This window comes from Catharus ustulatus, chromosome Z (genome assembly GCF_009819885.2).
Source record: "Catharus ustulatus isolate bCatUst1 chromosome Z, bCatUst1.pri.v2, whole genome shotgun sequence".
NCBI lineage: Eukaryota > Metazoa > Chordata > Aves > Passeriformes > Turdidae > Catharus > Catharus ustulatus.
In genome coordinates this window covers 26,631,395-26,655,564 of record NC_046262.2, presented here as the reverse complement: position 1 = coordinate 26,655,564, position 24,170 = coordinate 26,631,395, and the positions used below count along the sequence as shown (strand labels likewise).

General features: G+C 39.0%; 1 protein-coding gene across 1 annotated transcript in view; it reads right to left on the bottom strand.

Moving 5' to 3' along the window:
• The window catches only part of DOCK8 (dedicator of cytokinesis 8), an 89,786-nt gene that overhangs the window by 5,670 nt on the left and 59,946 nt on the right, over nucleotides 1-24,170 (bottom strand). Inside the window, exons 28-44 of the mRNA XM_033086119.1 lie at nucleotides 21,638-21,777; nucleotides 20,893-21,062; nucleotides 19,472-19,614; nucleotides 18,547-18,729; nucleotides 17,787-17,922; nucleotides 17,443-17,530; nucleotides 14,979-15,075; nucleotides 14,154-14,288; nucleotides 12,159-12,311; nucleotides 10,961-11,119; nucleotides 10,122-10,222; nucleotides 9,491-9,683; nucleotides 4,186-4,329; nucleotides 3,228-3,359; nucleotides 1,511-1,645; nucleotides 907-996; nucleotides 241-477 (exon numbers count right to left, since the gene is read on the bottom strand). Coding sequence (XP_032942010.1) covers nucleotides 241-477; nucleotides 907-996; nucleotides 1,511-1,645; nucleotides 3,228-3,359; nucleotides 4,186-4,329; nucleotides 9,491-9,683; nucleotides 10,122-10,222; nucleotides 10,961-11,119; nucleotides 12,159-12,311; nucleotides 14,154-14,288; nucleotides 14,979-15,075; nucleotides 17,443-17,530; nucleotides 17,787-17,922; nucleotides 18,547-18,729; nucleotides 19,472-19,614; nucleotides 20,893-21,062; nucleotides 21,638-21,777 — 2,436 coding nt within the window. The remainder of the gene's footprint in view (nucleotides 1-240; nucleotides 478-906; nucleotides 997-1,510; nucleotides 1,646-3,227; nucleotides 3,360-4,185; nucleotides 4,330-9,490; nucleotides 9,684-10,121; nucleotides 10,223-10,960; nucleotides 11,120-12,158; nucleotides 12,312-14,153; nucleotides 14,289-14,978; nucleotides 15,076-17,442; nucleotides 17,531-17,786; nucleotides 17,923-18,546; nucleotides 18,730-19,471; nucleotides 19,615-20,892; nucleotides 21,063-21,637; nucleotides 21,778-24,170) is intronic.

Genomic DNA, 24,170 nt, shown 5'->3' with positions numbered 1-24,170 from the left:
CTCCTACACAGCATTAAAGCTAGGAGGTCAAAAGAAAAATGTACACTGCCTATCATCTCTTTTCCATAGCAAACCTCTATCTTGCCTTGTCCATCCCTTCTGTGATACTCCTGTTTACAAGAGCAATGTCTGAGAAATTCAGCATTCTTTTTTTCTTGCCAAGCATAAATTTGGAAATCTTCCCACCCAGAAACTCCTTCAGTCCTTGGGAAATTAGATTTGTCTTCAAAACCCAGTTACCTCTTCTCTTTGGATGACATTGATTCTAGTTTTAATGTAGGGGAAAGCATGCATTGTGGTCAGGATGGTGTTCCTCTTGTATTGCTCATAAAGCTCTCCTCTGGGACGCCCATCCATAGTGAAAGGTGTAGTGTACATGAACCGAGAGATGTTGAAGTTCTTCTCAAAGTAGGTAACCCTGTCCTTCATCTCATACTCATCAAAATAGGGCTCCACAAAAGTAATTTGTATGTATGCCTAAAAATAGAGGGAAGAGCCATTACAGTACTTTACAACCCGAGGAATGTAAAAGGAATGGCGCATGTGAAGTATCCCATAGTACACATTGGCCAAGGGTGGTCTGGAAAACCACAGAGCTGAAAATCCTTCAGGGATCATTTTCTTATTCAGACCAAACAAAATGTGCATCTAGGAGGGCACAGTTTAACCCTGGGGATCAGAACCAGGGCAGGGACCAAAGATCAGAACTATTAATTTCTATATTCTGTAACAAGCTACCATGCTAGGCCTGTTGTGGAGGTTTTAATATCCCCAGGCACAGAGATACCAAATTGGGTGGTTTCTTTTAGTTTAACCTTAATGTTTGAGCATAAAATTTGCAATGGGGACTTTCTCATTTCTCTTGTGTGACAAAGCACTCAACCCTCTCAGTAGTACTTTCTCTACCTTATTGGGATCCAGCTTTCTTTTGTCTACAGGAGCAGAGTCCTTAATCACTTCCACAGCATCCTCCCCAAAACACTGGCCATAAAATCCCTAGAAAGGAAACAGAGTTATCCCATAATTTTAGTCCTTAATTAAATGCTAATGCAATTCTAGGAGAAAGGAGTGACAACCATGACAATTTCTGGGCTTTGTACAGTCAGTGTGCTGCTCCACAAACTATAGCTGTCCAGGGTAAGGCATCTTCTGACAAAGATCACTGTGAGTTTCTCAGACAATCACAGAACTTGAGGTAAAACAATCATAAGGGAACATAGCAATTCTATTAAAAAAGCTGAAAAGATACTAAAACAAATATCTTACATGCTCAAAATCACTCAGTGTAGTACAGGCCTAGTTGTAAGAGACATAGCCTCAAAAGAATGGATCACTTAGATCATTATGCTTTAGAAAGGGATACTGTGGAAAGGATATGCACTAAGGAAATAATCTATGCTATTACTGTTTTTTTAAATATACCAATAATAATAATATTAGGACTGTGTGGGTTCACTGAAAAATATAATAGACCATATTGAGATCATGTTTATGTAATGTTTTTCTTTACCTCTAATCTGTGAGAAATCTCAGGGAGTTTTGTAATTGCAGGCTCCTTATAAATAAATTCTTGTTCATCCAAATCCCCAAATTTGGATCCATAGAAACCAACACGGAAGTAAGTTCCAAACATTCGTTTTTGACCCTAATTGTTAAAAAGAAGAGGAAATTTACAATTACTTTATGTGGACATTGTAGTATTTTGGATCCCTTTTTACCCCCCAACTGATGTATACGAAAATCCACTAGTCCTACATTTTCCCCATTTCAAAGCCACTTTTATATATCATCAGTGCTGATGAATTAGAAACACAGGACAGAAAGCCTACAAACTGAGGGGATATTTGACTGCAATCTAATTTAAAATTTAAGCTGATCAAGAAAGAGGCTTCACAAAACAAAATGCCTTATTATTTTTTAAATTCCTTACATGTAACAAAATCAAAATTTTGCAATTTTGCAATGAAAATTGATATGAATTTAAAACTGACTAGGCTCAGCAATAAGGTTCTTCTGAAGAAAGAGAAGGAACAGTATGAGTGCTGAGAATTTAGATGGGTTTTCATATTTCTTCTGTTTTATACCAGGAAACACTAGTGAATTGACAATAAAGTTATTTCTGTTAAACAGCTGTGGCCAGGTAGACACAGACATGTTCAGCTAAACCCATTTTATATGCATCTCTAGTTTTACCTATGGAGAGCCTTTTTACACTGTAGGCTATGTAGGTAGATCAAAGCAGATGGAAACTTTTGTTTGAAAATGAAAATGGAACTATTTCAAATTCTGGTGGGTTGATCATGGCAGGATGCCAGGTACTCACCAAAACCACTGTATTATCCCTCCCTGCAGCTGGACAGGAGAGAGACAATGAATGGTTCATGAGCTGACACAAATCATACCATCATGGGCAAAAAGCATTTGACTTGGGGAAACTAATTGAATTTATTACCAAACAAACTCAGAACAAGATAACAAGAGGTAAAAACTATTTTCAAAAACACCTTTCTCGCTTTCTCCTTAGGCTCTACAGCTTCTCTCCCAGTGGCACAGGGAGATGGCAAATGGGGGGAGTGGTCAGTTTATCACATGTTGTTTCTCCCACAGCTCAGGGAGAGGAGTCCTTCCCCTGCTCCAGCCTGTGGCTCCTCCCTGCTCTAGTGTGAGCTTCACATGGTGTCACAGCCTTCTTTCAGGCATCTACCTGCTCTGGCATGGGGTTCTGCATTGACTGCAGGTGCATTTCTGCTCTCCCATGGGTCTCCATGAGCTGCAGGGCCACAGCTGTCTCACCATGGCTTGCACCATGGGCTGCAGGGGGATCTCTGCTCTGGCACCTGTAGCATCTCCTGTGCCTCCTTCTCCACCGACCTTGGTGTCTGCAGAGCTGTTGCTCTCACATGTTTTCCACTTGTCTCTCCTCTGAGCATAATTCATCTGGCCAGTAACATTTTTCCTTTTTTAAATATATTATCCCAGAGGTGCTGCCACTGTCACTTATAGGCTCAGCCTTGGCCAGCCTTGGCAAGCAGTTGGCATCGGCTATTTTGGACATCGATAAGGTTTCTAGCAGCTTCTCATCAACATCACCCTTTAAACCCTCCCCCTCCACTATCAAAACCTGGCCACACAAACCCAATACACACATGAACAGTTTTATTAACCCTGGTCTTAAACAAATAGTGCAACCCAGCAATGTGTCTAGCAGTGCCTTGCCTCACAAGTACCTTATTAATAATGCTGTCAAAGGCCTTCTGTAGCTTGCTGTGTGTCAAGGTAAGCTTCCTGAAGTCTCGATGTGCTTCCAGTATGGGGATGACAATTTTATACACTTCATTCACAGTCTCATACAAACCTCCCTTTGAATTAAAAAAAAAAAAAAAAAGAGTTTTCATGCACTCTGGAAAGAAACTGTATCTCCATCAACGGCTTGGCTGAAAAGCAGATCTCTGGGACTCATCTTTTCATCTTTAATCTGCCATGTTGCTTGTTTCGATGTTTTGAAAACTAGTAATAGTAAATGGGCAGTTCTGAATGGCAAAGAATGAACTGCATATAATTTAGATCTCCGATCTATCCGGCTCTCAAGCTCAAATTCCTGTGCAAAGCCCAGGTTTCTGCCTCAGGACTACAAGAACTAGAAATGCAGGTTAGCAGCAGGAAATTGATCTGTCTGTCATGTATGGCTCTGGGCAACCACAGCTGCGTCTGCACAAAGGGACACAAGTGATACTTTTAGAGATGCTAAATCACGAGTCCTTACATAGCAAGTGTAGGTTATGAGGCTTGTGGTTGTATGCTGTGTAAAAGTCCAGGAGTAAACCTCATTTGCCTCCTAAAATATATACTTTATGCAAGATCTTTTTCTTAATTATACTATCTCATAATAATACCAAGTGAAAGTCTTGGTTCCTGCCTGAGATAATCACTTTCTGTTGATGCTGCCTGTGATCTGCACAGTAGAGGTGGGTATGTAGTTGAGCTAGCTGAAAAAGACTAGGTTAATCAATCTGACTGAGGCAGTACTTGAACAGTCAAAAATGTGTGTCTTGTTATTTGGAGTGTGGCAGGTCTGTGATGCCTGGTTTAGCAGTACTACATTGTTTCCTCGTGTGCAGGAAGCTGTGGATTTGGCCTAGGTAGCCCACAGTCCATTCCCTCCTGGTGATGCTGGTCGTCACTCACCGTGCTGAAGAGCTCTGCAGCCTGTTCCAGCAGCCCTACCAGTCCACTTTCTGAGAAATACCTCCCAGAACATATGCCATCTTCATCTGGAGACAAAACATCATCTGAAACAGCAGATTCCTCCAGCACATTGGATGAAATGTTCTAAAATACATCAGAGCACAGAAATCAAAAACCTAAATCAGCATCACAAAGATTGAGGAAGAAATTGTTTCATCATGTTTACATGAGGAGAAGAGGAACGAGTTTTTTCCAGGGGCAATCAGGGGACACAGAGTTACATTATTTTTTAGAAGTGAAAGTAACATTATAAATCTCCACAGATGACAGATCAGGAGTTTTGCTGCAAGAATCAGGAATTTTCCTTCTAGACTCAGGTTTAAAATGCAGACGCCTGTAGGTGCCAAACTAGCTCTTCTCTGGTGGCTGGATTTCAAGGGAGCTGCAGTGAGCTCAGTCCCCAATACTACTATAGTCACAAGTAATGTGTCATTCCTTGTAGTTGCACTTGGGGCTAGGAAATTCCAAACTGCACTCCAGACCTTCTGCCACCTGCTTGAATAAATTGAACTTTCAGGTTTTTATTTACCTTTTCCAAGCAGAGGAGAAGTAGGACATAGACCATACAACTCTAAAAACTACAATAATGGATTGCTTCTTCTTGGTTCATTCTCTGCCACACTACACTTTAATCCTGCAGAATTTACTCAGTTTCTTGTTAATGTTATGGATCTCATTGTGCATTTAAATAAAGCTAGATAAAGTCATTCTTGTGAGATCCTAGACCATGAAATAACATGTCTACAGTTCTTCAGGACTTCTTTTACTAAATGACACTGGGTGGCATCAACATTAAAAATTTTATAATATATAGAAACTTGCAAAACAACAGCAAAATATGTATACATATAGCATGAGACTGGCATATGTAACTTTCAGCAGCAGCAGAAAGGCTAAGCCTCGATTTTCTATTAATTAAAATGAGTTAAATTAGTGTCATAGTGTCTCACTTCGGCAGAAACTGGCAATGACAATCTGTCTGCGTGCAGGATGGATGCCAGCTGGCTTGCTAGCCAAGTCCTTAAAGGCATCTTTATTAAACAGCAGAGACACTGAGAGCTGTTACTATTGATCAGATTTCAGATGAAGAATTGGCACCACACACCACTAGCAGCATTGGGCTTTCCCCCCTGGGTTTTATGGATGTATTTATTTCTCCATGGGTGAAATTTACTCCAACCATGCTGCCATCACACTGCCTAGTCTTCACACCATGTCAGTGCCATTGGAAGGGTGAGCACAGCCTCAGAACAGCGTTCACAGGAGTTACGAATACATCTGAATTTTGGCCAAAGAAGAACTACAGAACACTTAGCACACCTATGCCACATTTTACGGACCAGTCTCATTGAAGAGAGTGACTTCTACCAGACTTAAGCTCATTGGCACATACCTGCAGAAACTCCCAAGCCATGCAGATTAATTTCTGGTTTTCCTTTTCTGTAACAGGAGCCATTAAGGACTGTTTTCATGTCCCTCTGGTGGTTTTTTTTCTATTTCGAATTTTTTTTATTTTTTAATTTTTAAAATTTTGTAATTTTAATTTTTAATAGGTTTTTAAAATTATTATTTTTTATTTTATTTTCCTTTTGTAGCAAAGAGAAGAGAATCTAGAGAAGTGATTTACATACAAAAGTAATGAGAAATTAATGGACACCAATTATCCCTTCTCCACCTTTAAGCCTCTAATAACTAGTGTCAGGAATGTATTTCCATGTTTTACAGCCCATGCACTCTAGGAGGAGAGAGCTTGTGTGACATACTGCTGGGACTTGCATGATCTTTTGCAAAGTGGACATGCCTCACCCAATTTTAGCCTTGATTCACCTTTCACATGGAAGCATTTTACATATCCCTTGTATAATAAAAGCAATACATAAATCACCATGTATTTTATCAGCAATTATATTGGATTTCACAAACCTAGTTTTCATTAAGGAAAAGAAATACTTCTGTAAACTCAAAACCCCCTGGGATCCCCAGCCCTTATCATCAAGGCCAGTCCAGGCAAATTAGGCTGCTGCTGAGCCGTGTACCTCAGTCAGTAGACACACACACAAAGTACAATAGTTTTACGATTATAAGCCGCATCATTTTGACTAAAATTTTGCTCCCAAACCTGAAGTGCGGTTTACATTCAGGAGCAGCCAATATATGAACAAATTTTGGAAATTTCCCAACCTGGAAGTCCGAGCCAGCAGCAGCCCCAAGGTTAGCCACAGCCCGCCCAGCCCTGGGGATCACGGCAGGGCTACCCAGCCCCGGGAGGTGTGGCAGCGGCAGTGGCTGGGCACGCTCCTCTCCCTCTTTCCAGTAGCACCGGTGGGCACGCTGCTCTCCCTCTTCCCAGCGGCAGTGGCCAGGCACACCACTCCCCTGTTTCCCAGTGGCAGTGGCAAGCAGGGCCGGGGCCACTCTCTGGCGGCCGCCCCGAGCAGGGCTGAGCCAGTAAACCCTGTGATCCTGCAATTCTATTACTAATTGGCAACTTTGTGAAATTACACGCGGATCCTCGCTGAGAATGAAAGTGTGGCTAATAATCCGGTGCGGCTTATATATGGACAAAGACAAATGTTGCCAACACCAGGACCTGCGGCTCATAATCAGATGCGGCTTGTAATCATGAAATTACTGTACTTGTGTGTGTTAATACAAAGTGGCTTTAAAGTCAGTCCCTATGCAATGCATATTCTCACTAATTCTGCTTTACTGCTTGTGAAAAGGACTTAAGTGTAAACATGAACTGAGCTCAAATGGCATTCCACTGAAAGTGACCCCACTCTGATTTTGAGGGGTAGTTTTGATTGCATAGAGGGAAGCATTTTGTCTGGTTTTGTCTGGTGCAATATAAGGTAAAGTATTACTCTACTGACAGTTGGTTTTCTGGATGCTAACACTCACTGCAGAAGATCAAAATCAGAACTGATTTGATCCTTTGCTGATTCATTTTACTCATCTGTAAAAAGGAGATAATACTTCCACTCATCCATAATAATATTTTTATTCACATTATTATCACCCTCAATTCCACAACTAAATGCATATCACCAATATTAATTGATCTCATATCTGAGCCAAATGAAGAAATTATCACAGAAAGAGTTAGTAAGACCTGTAACTACAGATAAAGCCAAGCCAGTCTGCATAGTGTTTCCCTCTTTTAACAAGGTCATCTGAATAAGATCTTCACAGCTGCTACAAAACATAAACCTGTTTGTAAAGAATGAGAAACTTTTTCTTGAAAGCCTATGTAAAAATGCAAAGGTTATTATAGTTAATTATTGTTACTGAGTAAACTGAAATTCAAAATTGTGCTGTCAGATAAAGGGTTGTGTAATTGTGTTCTCATCATTAGGGCATTTTATTACCTCTCTCCTGTGAGGAAACTGTTTCTTTAATAAACATGTATTCACACAAGCATTTTGATGAAAGAAATTGATTTGCTGCTTTTAAACTCCTATGTTTTTGCTTGCCTTGTGCCTTGTACAATAGACTTGAATTCTCTAACATAAATGAAAACATACCCACTTACAGCAATAATCTAGGAGCAATGGAGGGAGGAATTGCATTAGGGTCAAGTGTGTGACCTTACAAGCACTCAAGGCGGCCTGGGAGCAGGATGACATTGGGGAGGGAACGCAGATTTCACTTATATCCAAATGATAGTATCCAACAAGTAGAGAGAAAAGAAGTGAATAGAAGTAATGCATGTAAGTTATCAATTTGAAGGTATACCAAACTGATAAGGGATGCAAAACAGCAGAAGTATAAATCCATGGCCAGAAGTTTAACCATTAAAGAGTGTATACAACTATCTTGATATCAAAGAAAATCAAGAATAAACACTTGTCCATCACCAAATTGCTAAGGTGGAATTGCAAATACTGATGCCCAATAAACTAAATTCAATCCAAAATGCCAAGTGGCTCGATCATGTTCACATTCACTGTTTTGAAAGGATACAACCATACCCAGATGGCATGGTTATATCAAGGGATGATGACTATACCAAGTATTAATGTTAGTTATTTCAAACTCGCTTTGACAATAAAATGTGCTCCACAATAGATCCAAAATAGCTAAGCAAAAGCATATTCAAGCAATGAATCCTGAGCTGCCAAATGTTTTAGAAAACTGGGGAAGTTCCAGAAGATGCAATATGCTTCGGGGATCATCTATTTCTTTAAAGTGTACAAAATGAGCAGATGGTAATAGGTTTATCAAACTGCACCAGGACAGAATGGTGGAAATACTGATAGAAAATCATACCAAAGAAAACCTTAAAGGTATTGTACTTAGCCTGAATCAACATCAGACTACACAAGCCTGATACTTTCTAAAAGAAGGAATTACAATCTAATAAAGGCAATAATGTCTAAACAGTAGATGTCTATATAGCATCTAAGGTGATCCTACAATATATTTCCACTAATTAGTTGAAATTATTTATAATTTACTTTAATCATAGCAGCCAACAATTCAGTGGCTTCAGGGAATAATGATAAAAGAGAAATTATCAACACATGGCAATAAATTAAGGGTTTGGCTTTTTTTTAATAATGTGGAGAAAAGAAGCACTAAATAAATGGAATTTTTATATTAATTCAGTTCATGTAAGGGTATCCAAAACTGCATAATCTGATAAACAAGTGTATATATATCTGCATTGAAAAATATCTAATTTTAACCACAAAGACTTTTGCTTTCATCTATGTGATGTAGAAAAGTAAGGTGAAAAATGAAATCCAAGAAAAATGTCTGGAAAAGATCAATTTATTACTGAGTAAAGAGCTCAACAATGCCAAAAGGACAAGTGGAGTCTTCAGAGAGATAGTGTGAGACCTACGGCTCATGCTGAAAGAACTTATGGGGCATTTTTACTCGACTTGGATATACTGGATTGACTGCAGTGATTGTGTTATTCATCAATCAAAAGAGTTTGGTTAGTAACTTGTGGGCAAAGGACTGGAGAACATGCCTGGAAGAACTGAGCAACTCCAATTACCTAGATTATGAGATGGAAGTTTGAAAGATGCATCTGTCACAGTTGGTAAGTAACAGCCCTAGAAAAAGCATGTGATAATGGAGGGGTTCTACTTAGCAAGTAAGAGACTGCGGTATCAAACTGTTGGAAATAGAAGCTGGAGATTGCCATATAACCTTTGGCTCATACATGCACCTCTGTTTTGCTTAGCACAAGAACAGACACACACCAGCACTGCCTCACGCCGTCAAAGCCTTTCACCTGGAAACTGACGCTGCCCACAGGGAGATAGCTCCGATCCTCAAGCATGCTCAGGTACTCTGCCACGAGTGCTGCAGCATGGACTAGGCACATGGCTGCTTCTGTGTAGCACTTCCTCTTTGTGTGCTTCTCTGCCATGTTCTGCAGCCAAGTCAGCCTCAAGTCTGGTGATGTCTGGTATCCTTTGGCAATTCTGAAAACACAGGCCAAAAAACAAGTATGAATGACCACTTTTCAAATAACAAAAATACCTTTGTAATTCTTCCCCTGGGTTGAAAGGAAGAAGACATTTCTGTCCTCATTCTATATGATTCACTAAACAGAAAGCAAAATAAATGGTTAAGCAGTGCCAAGCAAAGACAGAGGGGCTAGGAGGAAAGTAAAACTGCTGCACCCAAGACTCTTCAATGTTCCTTACTCTTATCCTTGCCCAAATCCATGTCCACCTGCCACAGGCTGCACTGCAATGGGTTCACAACGGCAGCCTGGGACCCCTGTGACAGACCAACTCTGCTAAAGAGGGAATGTGCAAAAATAGGAACAGATAGTTTGTCACAGCTTGTCCCTAACATGCATCGTTCAGTTCACCTCACTGCAGAATTTTCTCAGTAGCAATTCTAAATGGATTCACCTGTACATGAGGTCCATCAGCATCTCTGGATCTTCCTGAAATTCCCTCATTTTCACCGTATCTGATAGGATGCTGTTCAGATTACAGAGTAGCTCCTCCACCTGAACCAAGGCAAAGATCAATGTGCAATTCTCAGGTGTTTATTTTTTCCTTCTGGAAAAACAACTGCATCTGCATGAGATGATGTTACTCTCTTTAAGCCTCTTTTACCCAAGGAAATATCAGGATGTTTTCTTCAGCTCTATGTAATGCAGCAAAGACTGCTGACACAGCAAATCTTACACATACACATATTAATTAATCCAAAGGAGCTGAAATCCTTTGATCTATTCATTTCTGAATGAAACAAAATCATATGTGCTAATGGAGTTCAGCTTTAGTTGATCTTTGATTTGAAACCAGATGTTCTTGTAAGTCTTCAGCACACCCTGAGTTACTCTAAGAACTTTAACAAAGCATTTGACAGGTGTGTGAAATGTTTTTCATTATTGCTGCTGACACCTTACAAGTTGGTAAAAAGAGAGAAGTGTCCTGGATGGGACTTGTCTGAAAACACAACGAATCAAATTCCATCTTGGGAAACTTGGGGTCTAGGAGCAAACTGTACTCAAAACCATGATTCTTCTGTAATGTGATTTCAGAGGAAATTCTTAAGAGTTTATTTTATGAAATAATATGCACTTCTTCTTCACTTACTTTTGTGCTAGACATAAACTCCTGCAATAACCTCTTCATCCTTATGTTCATTGCTTTGGAAGACCAAGATCTAGGACTTGCTTCAAGCACAGTCTTATGTGAAAGGTCCTAATAAAAGCCACAGATACCATAAAAGATTTAACCTGAATGGGAAATGGCGTTGCCTGCATATCTGTGTCTTCCTCTGCATAGGCCAGGATGGTTCGCAAGGATCGTCGAAGGAATTCCTCATTAAACTCAGGTGATTTTCCAACAAGAGAAGCTAGCGACATGGTCACCTGCATCTTCACTCTTGAAAAATTCTTCCAGAAGAAAAAACAAAACCATGAAAGAATGATGGCTGCACTGCAGTTCACATATCTATCTCCTCTATGAAGCAAACCCACTTTATCCTGCCCAGACTGAGTGTAGTAGACTCACTGTTCACATAACTGACTTCTGGTACAGCAAACCTCATCATGTTTTGCCCACTTAATCCAAAGATCCCTAATTCCGACATGTCTGTACTTTGGGGATAGAACGTTCTTGGAAATATGCATGCTTGCTTGAGACAGGAGAAAGCCAGAAGCACCCCTTTCCCCCTCTGCACAGGCCAACGGGTGTGTGGATCAGGCCACACACAGGAATAGATGAGGAAGAATGACTGGAAAAACATTCTAGAGACAAATTTGGGAAGGGAAAGGCCTCTAGGAGATTCAGTTGGTGATGCACTACACCCCTGATTATCATTGTGTGTCTGCAGTACATTTTCCTTCTGCAGAACTTACACTTTTTACATATCCAAGGCTTTTAAAGTAATAACTAGCGGAGGCAATTCTGCGCAAGATCAGATGCTATCCAAAATGCTAATGCATATCCTTTTGTGCTAGAACTTTATTAATCTACATGGATAATGTATGTATTTTGCTCTGTGTGGTAAAAATCAGAGCCTAGTGCTAAGACCAAGAAGCTGGTGAAGAATTCTCATTAATACAACTATACAGGAGTTCTACTGAGGTTGCAATTGCATTAGAATAGAACTAGACTGAATAGTTCTGACACAGGAATGAAAGAAAAAAGACAACGTGAAGAGTGCTGCTTATACATTCTTTGTTGTCACAGGCCTAATGCTGCTCTGTTTGAAGCTGCATTTACAGATACTGCAGTACAAGTCACGTTTCCTGAATCAAAGCAGTGAACAATAATTAAATAATTAAAGCTACTTTCCCCCTTTTAGCACTTCTCTTGGCTCAAATGTGTGAAACAGCAGACCAGTGATTGCAGATGCATTTCACTTGCTGTTGCAACTTCAGTCTTTGTTTCAACTGATCATAAAAAAGGTGGCTGCCCTCAAAATCTTACACTGGTAGAGCTGAAGCTGTATCTCATGAGGAGATAAAGAGTGGCGCAGGCTTGAGTCCGTGTAATATCTATGCTGCTGCTGCAGTGATGGAGAACTCTTTGACACAGGTCAGCACACTGTTCAACCTCCTCTTCAAACAGCAAATCTCCAAACTAAGGGAAAGAGAAGAAAACATTTATTACTCTCATAAAACATCATTATTGTAGTGCACAAAAGTCACAGGGTTCAGAAAAAGTTTAAAGTTTTAAAAAACTACAAGCTATATAACTACTTCTTTTTAGTCAGACTTTTGATTCCTGTAATGCTGTAGATTCCATATTTAAGATTTTCTACAGGAAAGAAGGGTTTGAAAATAGCCCGTGTGTTTTGAAAAAAAGAGATAGAATAAACTCAGAGTATGGTGGCTTCAGGAGTTTTTGAAAACATCAAATATTGCAAAATTCTTAGAACCATAGAGATTTGCTGTTTTCAGAATACTTAATGATTGATGAAGCATGCAAGTATTTCCCTTCCCCAGACCTCCAACATGTTCTTCTTCCTATGGTGTGTCACAAAACCTCCACTGCCAAGCTTTCATGCCAGACCCTCCTTTACAGTGCCTTCCCAATGCACATAGTAGGTAATAAACTCAGTGGGTAGGATGTCTGTCCAAACAAACTCTCAGCAGAGACAGCACAGATCACCGGCACCATATGTATATACACAGGACGGATAAAGGTGGGTGAGTAAACAGAAGACATTGTTTCCAATTTGCAGACCCATTTCCCAGTTCTCAGCCTTTCTTCGGTCCATTATCTCACTGTTTTGTGTCTAATTTATATTACAAGCCTGCTGGCACAGGGTTTTATGTTATTTGTAAAATAACATCTATATGCCTACAGTGTAATAGAAATAATTGGAATGATTGCTTCATGAAATACAGAACCGAGTCAGCTTAAGTACAAGATCTATTTCAATGAGAATAACAATTGCTTCACAAAATTCATTACTGTAATTGGAAGTTAGCTTTTAAAGATAAAGTAAAATGAAAACATAATTATTAGTTTCATAACTATTCAGATATCTACTCTGTAATTAGACTTTGTCAGCCAATCTGCATTTAAGAGCAGACAGGTATTAATTGGACAGGAGGATCCTGTTTCTTATTTGTATTTTACAATAGTTTAGGCAAAACAAACATTTCATGAATTCTTCCTTATTGGAGCTGTTTTTCTTTGTAGGAGAATGAATTTTAAAAAGATTTTAGAGTTCTTATGAAGCACCCAACCCAGTATGACCGCTATTATAAAAAAAAAAATACTTTGGGTCTATTTCTCTCTTCATATATGTTTTGAAGTTTGTGGGGTTTTTTGCTTTGTTACGGTTTTTTTCCCTTTGTTGTTGTTGTTTTTTCTGACCTGGAGTTTTTTTAATTGGTGATACAAAAGTGGAAGAGAGATGAGGATTTTTTTTCCAGGAAGAACAAAGATGAAAACTGTCAATGTTTTAGAATCTACTTAGAATTTTGAAACCCATCTTAGAAATAGAAACCTAGAATGATCCTCTTAATGTCTCATGAGTTTTGATTTCTCTGCTGCTTATCTGACTGGAAACTAGTCTTGCTAATACATTAATTTAAATTTGACTTTATGGAATTCTTGTGCAGTCCTTGACATTAAGATTCCTAATTAAAATCAGAATGTATTTGAAATAAAGTATGTGGAATTGCTTACCTTTTTATTAGTAAATCTTATATATATTTAAAAGTAGACTGCGAAACCCACAAGAGTATCCAGATTTAATTATTCCATCTTGTGTGGTTAATGAAATAACCTTACAACAGATGCAGAAATCCTGTAACAACCCTATAGATAGTAATTTGTATTAATATATGCAAAATATATTTAATAAATGCCAAATAATAGTGGTAAGTGAATGCAGACAGCTCTGCTCTAGAAATGCTGTTCTATTAATTTGACTGGAAGAATGAAAACAAAAGTTTATCTAGAGCATACCTTGGCAATGAGTGCTCTGAGAGTGGCAAAACAATGAGTCAGGTAAGTGGTGCTCTGATCATAGCCAAGAGAATTTACCAGGACCTTCAAAACTCCTCCCAACAGATTATCTCTGCATTCTGCTGCAAAGCTCGCCTACATGGGAAAGAGGAAAAAAAAAAACCTGTCTGAGGTAATTCAGCAATGAACTGGCACACAGGAATTGAAGCTCTGCTCCCTGGCCCATGAGACATCCAGGAGTTTAAAATTTGCAGTTTCTTCATTTTTAACACCTGCTTCAGAAAAATTCAAAGCACTTTTGTAGTGACCAGGAAGAGAAATGTCTCAAACATTTTCCAAGTTCCAAGGACTCTCCACTGCATTTTTAAGCTCAATTAGCTTCTGCGGGGATATTTGAAGCTCTGCTTCTGTTCTCTCCAATCCTTCATGTATATTTTGGGTTAGGAACTGATCCTGTGGTGGGCAAACACCATCCTTTCCCTTGATATCCTGAGCACCTAGGCTAAATATAGACACACTGCTATGTTCTGATCAAATCCACAACCAAAACAATGGAGAGAGTAGGTGCTATGAGTCATGTCATGTGAAAATAATGTCCAATAAAACAGAATTCTAGCAGATAAATGCTTTTCTACTAACAGGTTTTCAAGCATGAAGTTTTCTCCTCCCTATCTATGATTTTTTTTTCTATTCAAGACTATACAAGTTTACAGAAAGTCTCAACATGTTTTGCACTGTCCAAGAAATAAAAGGAAAAAGTAATCTTGCTTCCAGTGACTTCTGAGGAGCAGGGATTGGTACTAAGCCACATCTACTACTTCTGACCTGAATGATGTTCTCTTGCATATCAAGAATGATCAAGTTAGCTTCAGTTGCCAGGTTTCCGCTGATGAGAGCTTCTTGGTCTAGCTCAGCTTTCGTCCTGCAAAAAGGAGCTCTAATTAAAGTAAGCAGAAGGTATCCCAAGAGTTAGACAACCTGCTGTTTAAATAATGTCCAATACAAATGCATACTATTCTGAATGATCCCATAAGATCAAACCATGACAATAGTGTTCAGAAGTGTTTCTTAAAAATTATGGAGTGAAATTAGGAAAGCTGCTACCATAGAAGAACAGTCACAAAAGAGACTTTTGAAAATTAGGCCTCTAGATAGCTTGGATAGATGCTTTTCTTCCTTAATAGTCATCTGCAAAATGACTACTTAATGTTTAGTTGTTCAGTAAACATGCTGTAATTTCTGAATGCATTTCCTGTAGCAGGACACAAAACTCCAAAATGTAATAACGGATAACTGATCTGACAATTCCATTTAAAAAAAAAGTAAAAATAGTAGACTAGACCCAAGTGGAAATTGCCCCAGCGCCATAGAAGCATTGTTTAATGTAGGAAATTTAAAATGGTGATTCCTGAGTCTGTTGACAGCAAAAGGCAGCAGGTCCATATAGCAGTGTCCCAGGCCATTTCAGAGAGAACTGAAATATTGATAAAAGACAGGAGATAGTGGTAAGGCAACACATGATACATTCTTAGCTTAAGGACATGGACTTAAGGACAGGTTCTGGAACACTGTTCCTCTGCAGCTGAATAAGCGTAGGAGCAGCTGCATTTTCACACCTCCCTTCTATGCCAGAAATGCAAACAGGCATTTTTCTTTTCCCTAAATTGCTCAAAAAGTTGCTATTGCCTGGCTAGAGGCTGGTCTCTAGAGCTTGAAAATAAAGATCCTGTGACTTTGGCCAAAGTTCCGAAGGTGCATTTCTGTGGTTGGAGCAGCAGCCTTACAATCTGCCTTAGGTTGCAATACCGAATGTGATCAAAAATATCTATTCTATCACCATCTGTTAAGTGATCCTTATCTTCATGGGAGATATTCTGCTAATGGACCATCCATTGAAACCAAGTGGGGTATTGCTCTTTATCTTTGCATCCCCCATCCTTCCTCCAGGGAGTTATCTTCTGCTAATGGCCCACTGAGTCCCACTGTGTGACTGATAAAATTACTTCATCCCATTGGGAGATACACCAGCCATGGGGAAGAGCCAAGCCTTTCTTACCAAGGTAAAAATGAAGATTTTGGGATACTAAGTGAACCCTTTTTCCACTGGATTTCAGAGGAAAACCGAACTTCTCCACATCATCACTGGACCTTCGGAGAAAAACTGCACCCTTTGACAAAACCACTGCTTCAACTAAACCACATCTGTCACTGTAAGAAGACTGCAGTCACCATTTAATGGGACTGCAACCAACACCCTGCCTGACAGGGTGTCAGGTTGTACTCTGACTTTGTCAGTGTTGGGAGTTTGTTTCTTTGTAGTACTGTATTTCTATTTTAATTTCCCTAGAAAATGACTGTTATTCCTAATTCCCATATCTTTGCCTGAGAGTCCCTTAATTTCAAAATTATAGTAATTTAGAGAAAAGGAGTTTACATTCTCCATTTCAAAAAGAAGCTTCTGCCTTTCTTAGCAAACACCTGTTCACCAAACTAAGACACAATCACACTTCTGAGTGCTTCAAAATATGTAGGTACTTTGCTACATTCGTCTACCCAAAAATAAAACCAGAGAAGCAAAGAGTTATCCTTTAGTGTACAAACAGGTAATTCTGAGGAGGGCTGAGAAAGGAAATCAGGGAAGTTACATGGTTATTAACGACAATAACTGAAAGCAACAAAAACCAGAATGGACTGCCAAAACTTAAGTGCTATAGTAAGAACTGAACAAATTTAGTGAACTTCACAGGTATTGGGACCATTTCCAGCAATCACTGAGCTTTGTACACGAACCATGCTAACTGGATCTTTTCTGGCATGACACATATCTTATAACAGCTGCTACAATCTCAAAGCATTATCTTCCCTGTCTCCTGCTAACAGAGGTTCTCTATTTCAACATAGCATGTCAAAGCTAGCTTAGCTTGACAAAATATATTCCATAGCACAGTATACACTGAGGAGCCAAAATAAATCTAGCAAGCTTCTGTGATCTATTTGATATGACTCTATCACTAACTAATGTTTGCCACACTGTAAATAAAAAGGAAAAAATGTGTAGATAGCTATTTAAAATTCTTCTTCTAGTATTTGTGACCCCTTTGTTGTGTCATAGAAACAGATGGATATTTCTGCTACATAAACATTTTCTTTTTCTTTCTCTTTGACAAAAGAGGCAAAGGATTGAAACTACTCGTCTTGTAATAAAACATCCTAGGAGCAAGAGCAAAACATAAAAACCCCAAGCAGCTTGGTTCTAACAAAAACAATATGCATTAATTAAATTACTCACTTATCTTGTCTCTCATTTGCCTGTCGCCACTGCGTCTGCTCCTTTCTCCAGCGCAAATTTTCATTTACCCCTGCTGATCTGTCATTCCCTAAGAGGGCAACATATGTCAGAGAGATTAAAACAAAAGGGGACACGTGAAGCCTGATAGCTCACCAAAAGAATATTTTCATCTATGCAAAACCAATAATTGTCTGAAAAGGAACTGTGGGTGGACTGTAGGTGAAAATGGGGTGAAATTGATAAGGATGAAAATGCATAGTGCGCACAAACACAACAAACTCATTTTTGTCTACAGCCAGTTAAGTTCCTCTCAAAAGGCATGGGGATACAAGAGTATGAAGTACCAGCCGGTATTCTGCAGCGCTTCATCATTTCTCCTCTAGCTCCTTCTCCTCTCAGTAAAGCCTCTTCTAATCGAGCTTTCACATCTCGTGACTTCTGGAGTGCTTGGGTGCTAACTTTATCGGAGCTTTGCTTGCCCTGAAAGTAAAGTTAAAGCAGTCAACACTAATGCCTCAATTTTTGTTCATGAGACCAAGCTACATCTCCAGAATTAAATACAACAGCAGAGATGTGTAGAGGGGGCAGAAAGCAATGAATATGATAGATTAACACATAAAGTCTAATAAATGTTGCAGATGAGGAAAGAGGTACAATATCTACTGCAATTAGAAACAAAGATGTAGTTCAGTACTACAGAGAAAGAAATTAAAGTTCAGAGAAAAGGTTATTTGGTCCATTTCAGATAGACCCTCTCAGAGAGAAGAGTGCTGCCATCAAGTCCTGGCTCTTAATTAAAGAGTCATCCTTTGTGTCCTGTCTAGTACTTACAGGAGCTGTTGGTATAACTCCCACCAAAATAGCCCTTAAATACCCAGGTAAAATAAAATAATTAAATTACATAGGACACCTTCATAGCACTTCCTCAAAAGTTTTGGCAGCATTTCGCTTGAAGGCTATTGTCAGCTATTTTATCTGAACTAGTTTGTCTAGATTAGATAAGTGTTAATTTAACCATTGTCAATAAGAAATTTCCCCTGGACAGCTGGAATTTAAGGAAAAAAAATTGATCCAAAGCAGGACAACATGTCTGGTTTCACTTACCTTATACTCAAAGCATGAAACACAAATGAAGAGGAGGTCTAAAATCCTGTTCAGCTGCATGGATGGAAGGTCTGCAATCCATTTCTGTATTAGGCTCTGATCAGCATTTTTCATGATCCAGAGGAAACAGATCAAAAGGTTGCGAGTAGTATCAGGACCTAATGTGGCACTCTGTCTGTAGGGCTAGGAACACATAAAGTAAATGTCAACTGAAAGAAGAAAAAGGAGATGAAGGTCATTTGGGTGAACTAATCTTATTTAAATTTTATTGGAATCGAATCTCAGGACTGGTCATCAGTAAATTTGACCTCTTTCAGGTGATAGTTATTGTAATTTTCACTGTATGTGTAGTTAGTGAAAGGACCAGTTGAATGCAAGTGAAAGACTGAGAGAAGCACCAGTTTGCAGCACTAGTTTGCTGCTAGCTACTGGTTTGCTACCAGTTTATACATGCTTGTATAATAATTTCCTTATAAAAATGTAAAAAAAGATTCTGTAACCATTTGCTTCCTTATTGCCATGCAGTTGTGTCAGCCAAACTGCATAGTAGATAAAAAACCAGAACATATGAGGAAAGACCATATATTGAGAAAAACAAGCATCTGAATACTAGATTCATGGATTCAGGTGAGATTGGAACTGTGGGGCTGCCATAGTGACATTTGCTGATCTGGAAATGGTATGGAAATGGAAATAGGTATGTGGGAGAAAAAAAGTGAAAAATGTATGGTAAAATACCAATTAAATAACTAGAAGAGAATAGGAGAAGATGACAGAAGGACTATGAGGGATCCATAAGGGCTGCAGGAGACAAAAATGCAGTTTCTCATGACTGTAACTATTTGTGGCAAGAAAGGATAAAAGGAGAAAAAACGGAAGATGAAACCAGACAGAAGAAAGGAGATTGGCAGAGCAGCGAACATACCAGTGACATCAGAGGTATTACAGAATTCCTGATGCTGAATTGACTCCCTGCAATGGCAAGGGCCACGTTTTGATTGATTGCACCTGAAGAATCTTCTTCTTCTGGGGTTCCCGTGCGACCCTTTCCACTGCGGATATCTGAAACTAAATTTGAAATACCCCATTGGAACTTCAGGAACAATCCAGTTGTTTCTGCTCATTTGTCACACTTTTCCACTGGTCTGTAACCTAGCGAAACAACTGGCACCTCCATCCCTGTGAGTGTCTGGCTGATGTACCAAGAAGTGAAAGAGGCACAGCATTAGCAAGAGAAATTGCAGCTATCTGTAAAGACTGCCAAATTATTCAAATACATAAAATACATAAAAGGTGTTGGCAAACATGAAATTATCTCTGAAGTTCAAAGCCAAGCCAGTGCTTTGTAAGACTTGGAACCATCCAGTTCTAGTTAATTTCAATCAAGAGGATAAGCACAGAAACTAGACATGGTAATATTAAACAAAGATGTAAGTCTGCTAAGAGCTTCCAGATCCAGTATTGCCTGCTGACTTCAAGTTTTATTTCAGGCACCTAACTCCTTCTATTCCCAGAGATTTCAGCAAATGAAGTTATTTATACCTAAGGTTTGTAACAATCTGGTCTGTTTCTGAGTATCCCTTCTGTGTTTTGCAAACTGTTTTTCAGAGAAGTAAGTGATCAGCTGGACCCTATATATTCAGAATGGGATCACAGACTCTTGTGACGGATTCTCAAAGGAAAACACTCTGAAACCTAGTCATATTGGTACACCTGGGATTCTTCATAATAACTCTTTTCATCTGTGGTATAAGGATAATACTTGGATTAAAAGAATGGTGTGAGATCTAATTAGCCAATGTATAGTAAATGTTTTCACTTCACCCAATTCAAAGTGATAAATACCATTTTCATATTATTAAGTTTTTTGTTAAGACATTTGAATGCAAAATATTTTCAGAACCAGTGACAAAGATATATTCTTCAAAGCTTATGCCTTTCATTAATTAATTTTGGTATCATGGTAATAGCAGTAAAAAAAAATAGAAAAAGAGAATTCAATTTCTATAATTGTGGTGTAACATGATGTCAGTATCACTACCAGTATTTTTACTACTGTTAAGCAGTTACGTGTATATAGAGCTAAATTTTTCTTGCTGACCTTGCAGGCTTTATTTGGAAGGTCATAAAACTTATACCAAGAGATATGCAGGAATACTTACAGATATATCTCTGGTCTATGTCCTCATGAAGTGAGGACAATGAAGTTTTTCCTGTCTGTAAAAATCCAGTTTACTTCTAAGTAAAGAAATATTCAACCTTACTAGACTGATCTCTTATGTTTGATAAATTATTTAGACAACTCCCTCTTGGAAGCCAAAAAATTAAAAGGCAAAAAGGTCTTACTTGTAAAATCATGGAGTTGTGGTAGTGAATCCAAAATGATACCAACCAAAGGGAGATAAAGAGCTGCAATTTTAATCTTCACCTCCTTTTTGGAGCAACGTGGGTCTAGGTCATGGGAACTCAGCAGGCTAAGGATAGCATTGACAGCTTTTCTTTGCACCTTGCTAATCCTGTTAACACAGAAACCATCCATAGATCATGCACAAATCACTTATAAATCAAAGACTTAATAAACAGAAAGGAGGTGAAAGAAACAAATAATAAACACCAATGTGCACTGGATAATCTCTTTCATTCTGAGCAGAGATTCATGTTTCCTGCAAACGATAGGTATCTTAACTCTCACAGCCACTTTACCACAATCAAAGAGCACCCAAGACTTTCAAACTTCCCATAAAAATTCATTGTGCTAAAGAAAGATGCTTAAGGGAAAGCATTAAACTCTGGCCAAAGTTTAGCTAAACACTTCAGTTCAAGACAAAGACAGAGGTGTTTTAGAGGGAAAAGCAACTGAAGTTTTGTATTGTTTATTTGTTTATTCAGCCAACACTAGCACCACAAATACATATTTTTATTCATTGGAGGAGTATACTGCAGATAAAACCATGACTGAGTCACTGTTGTGTTACAGAGAACTTGCTGAAAAGAGTAGGGGAAACAAGACTGTCCTGGAGTCAAACTATGGCCTTGCCAAGAGTAAGTGTGACCTGATCCCATTCTAAAATCTGCAAATTAGGATACGCACCCCTCACTGTCTGCATCCAGTGCTGCTGCCAATTCAGTGAAAAGTAAGCCAGTCAGGAAGTGCTGCTGACGGTATTCGGCTGAGAGGTCAAACATGCCAGTGATTTTCTGGTCCTGGAAACTAGAGCAGGAGCTGGAATTCTGCAGAAATATATTAGAAGTGTTAAAAAATGATCACCAAAACCAGTGTTTCTGAAAGAGATCATAGTCACATTCAATATTGTTAACAGAGGAGAACGGAAGGTTGGACATTTTTGAGGAAGTCATCTGTGTGTGAAATAAAAATCTGTGCATGATTTCAAATGAGTTGCTTGCTAGGATGCAATCTCATCCTTTCCATTCTGTGCCAGCAACTAATTTCACACTTTTTGAGATGTAAAATTCCAACCCTGTATTCATTAGTTTGGACAGTACGCAAAGTCAGAATTTTCTCCATTCTTGTTCTTATTGTTGCATAGCAGCCATTATCTATCACAAAGCAAGAAACTGCCTCTACTTTAAGAGGGACTTTGGTGTCAGAAGCAGTTCACTGTGCTTTCTTCAGCCTCCACGATGTCTAATATGGAAGTAAGGTCAGGAAAGACATGTGAACAGTGTTTCCTTTTGCCCTGGAAATCCTTGGCTGAGCTTGCTGGCAGCTGGCATAATTTAGACCAGTCTTCAAACTGCTCTAACTTATAGCTGTGACTGATATACAGCCAGCCCAGGAATGGAAAGTTGCTGCTATATATGTGCTGTGAACTTCTTAGCTTCTCCAATCATAGATGTGTGCCACAGGTCACCTGAAATGTTTTTGTCCCTTTCTCAGGTGAGCATAAGTCTTAGACTCTACTCCCCACTGCAGCCACTGGGTTTTATAAGTCCAAATTTTGCTTTTAATTCATATTCTTCAGTATTGCTTCCAATATTTCTGTAAGTCACCTGGAAATAGTCCCAGAGCCCAAACATATGAAGTATCAGTACTGTAGCAGCTATCTTCCTACCTGGTCAAATGAACTCCATGTCTCCTAGTAGCCCCATATTTTGGATCCATATACTCCTATTCAACTCAAACAAACAGGCTGTACTACGCTTGTGTGAAATAATGTCAAGTGTAGAGCACCCAGTTAAGCAAATTTGGCTTCTCTCAAAAAAATTCATAAGATTTATTCACAAGACCATATTTCTACTGCAAGTCTAACTCAAGCTAGGCAGCACTCCTGTAGACAGGTCAAAATTACGGCAAGGGCAGTCAGCTAGTGCATTAAGTCATGCAAGGGCCACAAAAGCCTTATTGATTTGCACAGGTTGCACACTGTAGTTTACCCCTAAAGGAGAAAAGAGTTGATGATGTTGCTCAAAGGAAAGATTAATTAAATTGGTGTTGACCAAGCTCTGACTTGATAGAACTAGTCACAAGAGCTATGTTGATATTTTTTATACCCATAAACAGAAGAGTCATATTTCTAGCTCTTTGGCATCCAGGATTAGTATTAAGCAAATGATTTGTTACATCTGACTCTAAGGCTTTGATGCTTTGCTTTTAGGACCAGAAAAAACTTCAAGAAAATATTATTTACTATTACAAACCTGTGACAACCCTTATTAAGGTCTGAGAGGTAGCACATGTTAGCATTCAACCAATCCTTTGGCAATGGCACTCAAAAAAGAAACCATGAATTTGAACTGTTCCATTACTCAGACTGCTTTTGTACCTTCCATCATTTTTAATTTCAATTCCATCCCCTTGCCTCCAAGCACTGTGGCAATTATGGAGCATTGCACTGAAGTGCTTCAGCCCAGTGCTGACCTCTGTGAGACCACTGAGGAGGAGAACAGGTATGTGAGCAGACTTTGATAGGGGTTTTGCCCCAGTGTAGAAAACCATCTGCATAGAATGTAGAGGAGAAGAGCACAAGACTGGCAAAAGTGTGCCATGTGACAATCAGCAATTTCTTTTTTTTCTTTTTTTAATGTATGTTTGTGAACTCTGTGGTCAGGAAGATCATGGAAGGTCCTGACATTAAGGAAATCTAGAGCTGTGTCAGTACTAGACCAAGTGTGGAAAAATTTCTAGATATGTGAGATATGATGAAGATTGCATGGTCTATTCAGGATACCTGAGTGTTTCCACAGAGAAAATCATGAAGTTCAAATAAAAAGAACACTGTTCAAAAAACCACAGAGAAATCATGGACAAAGATATAGCATGATCTGTACTACTGGGGTGGGGAGAAACCCAGAATAACACTTCTATTGGAAAAAGAAAGCATGCTAATCCTATTTCAAGCAACATGAAGGCTCAACAAATTCACTGTTCCAGGATATTGAAAATTGCAGTGTGTCAGTCACTAACTTAAATAATGGTACCATCTACTTCCACCTGGGAAGTAAGAAGTTCAATTAGAAGGCAAACACATTGAAAATGTGCACTGCTGCATGCCATAATTCTCCAAAACAGATATTGAAATAACTATTTGCAGTTGTGTGTGGATGGGATAAAGGTGTGCCTGTAAACTGGCCTTCAGAGCCTTGTTCCTTTTAAACCTTGTGTG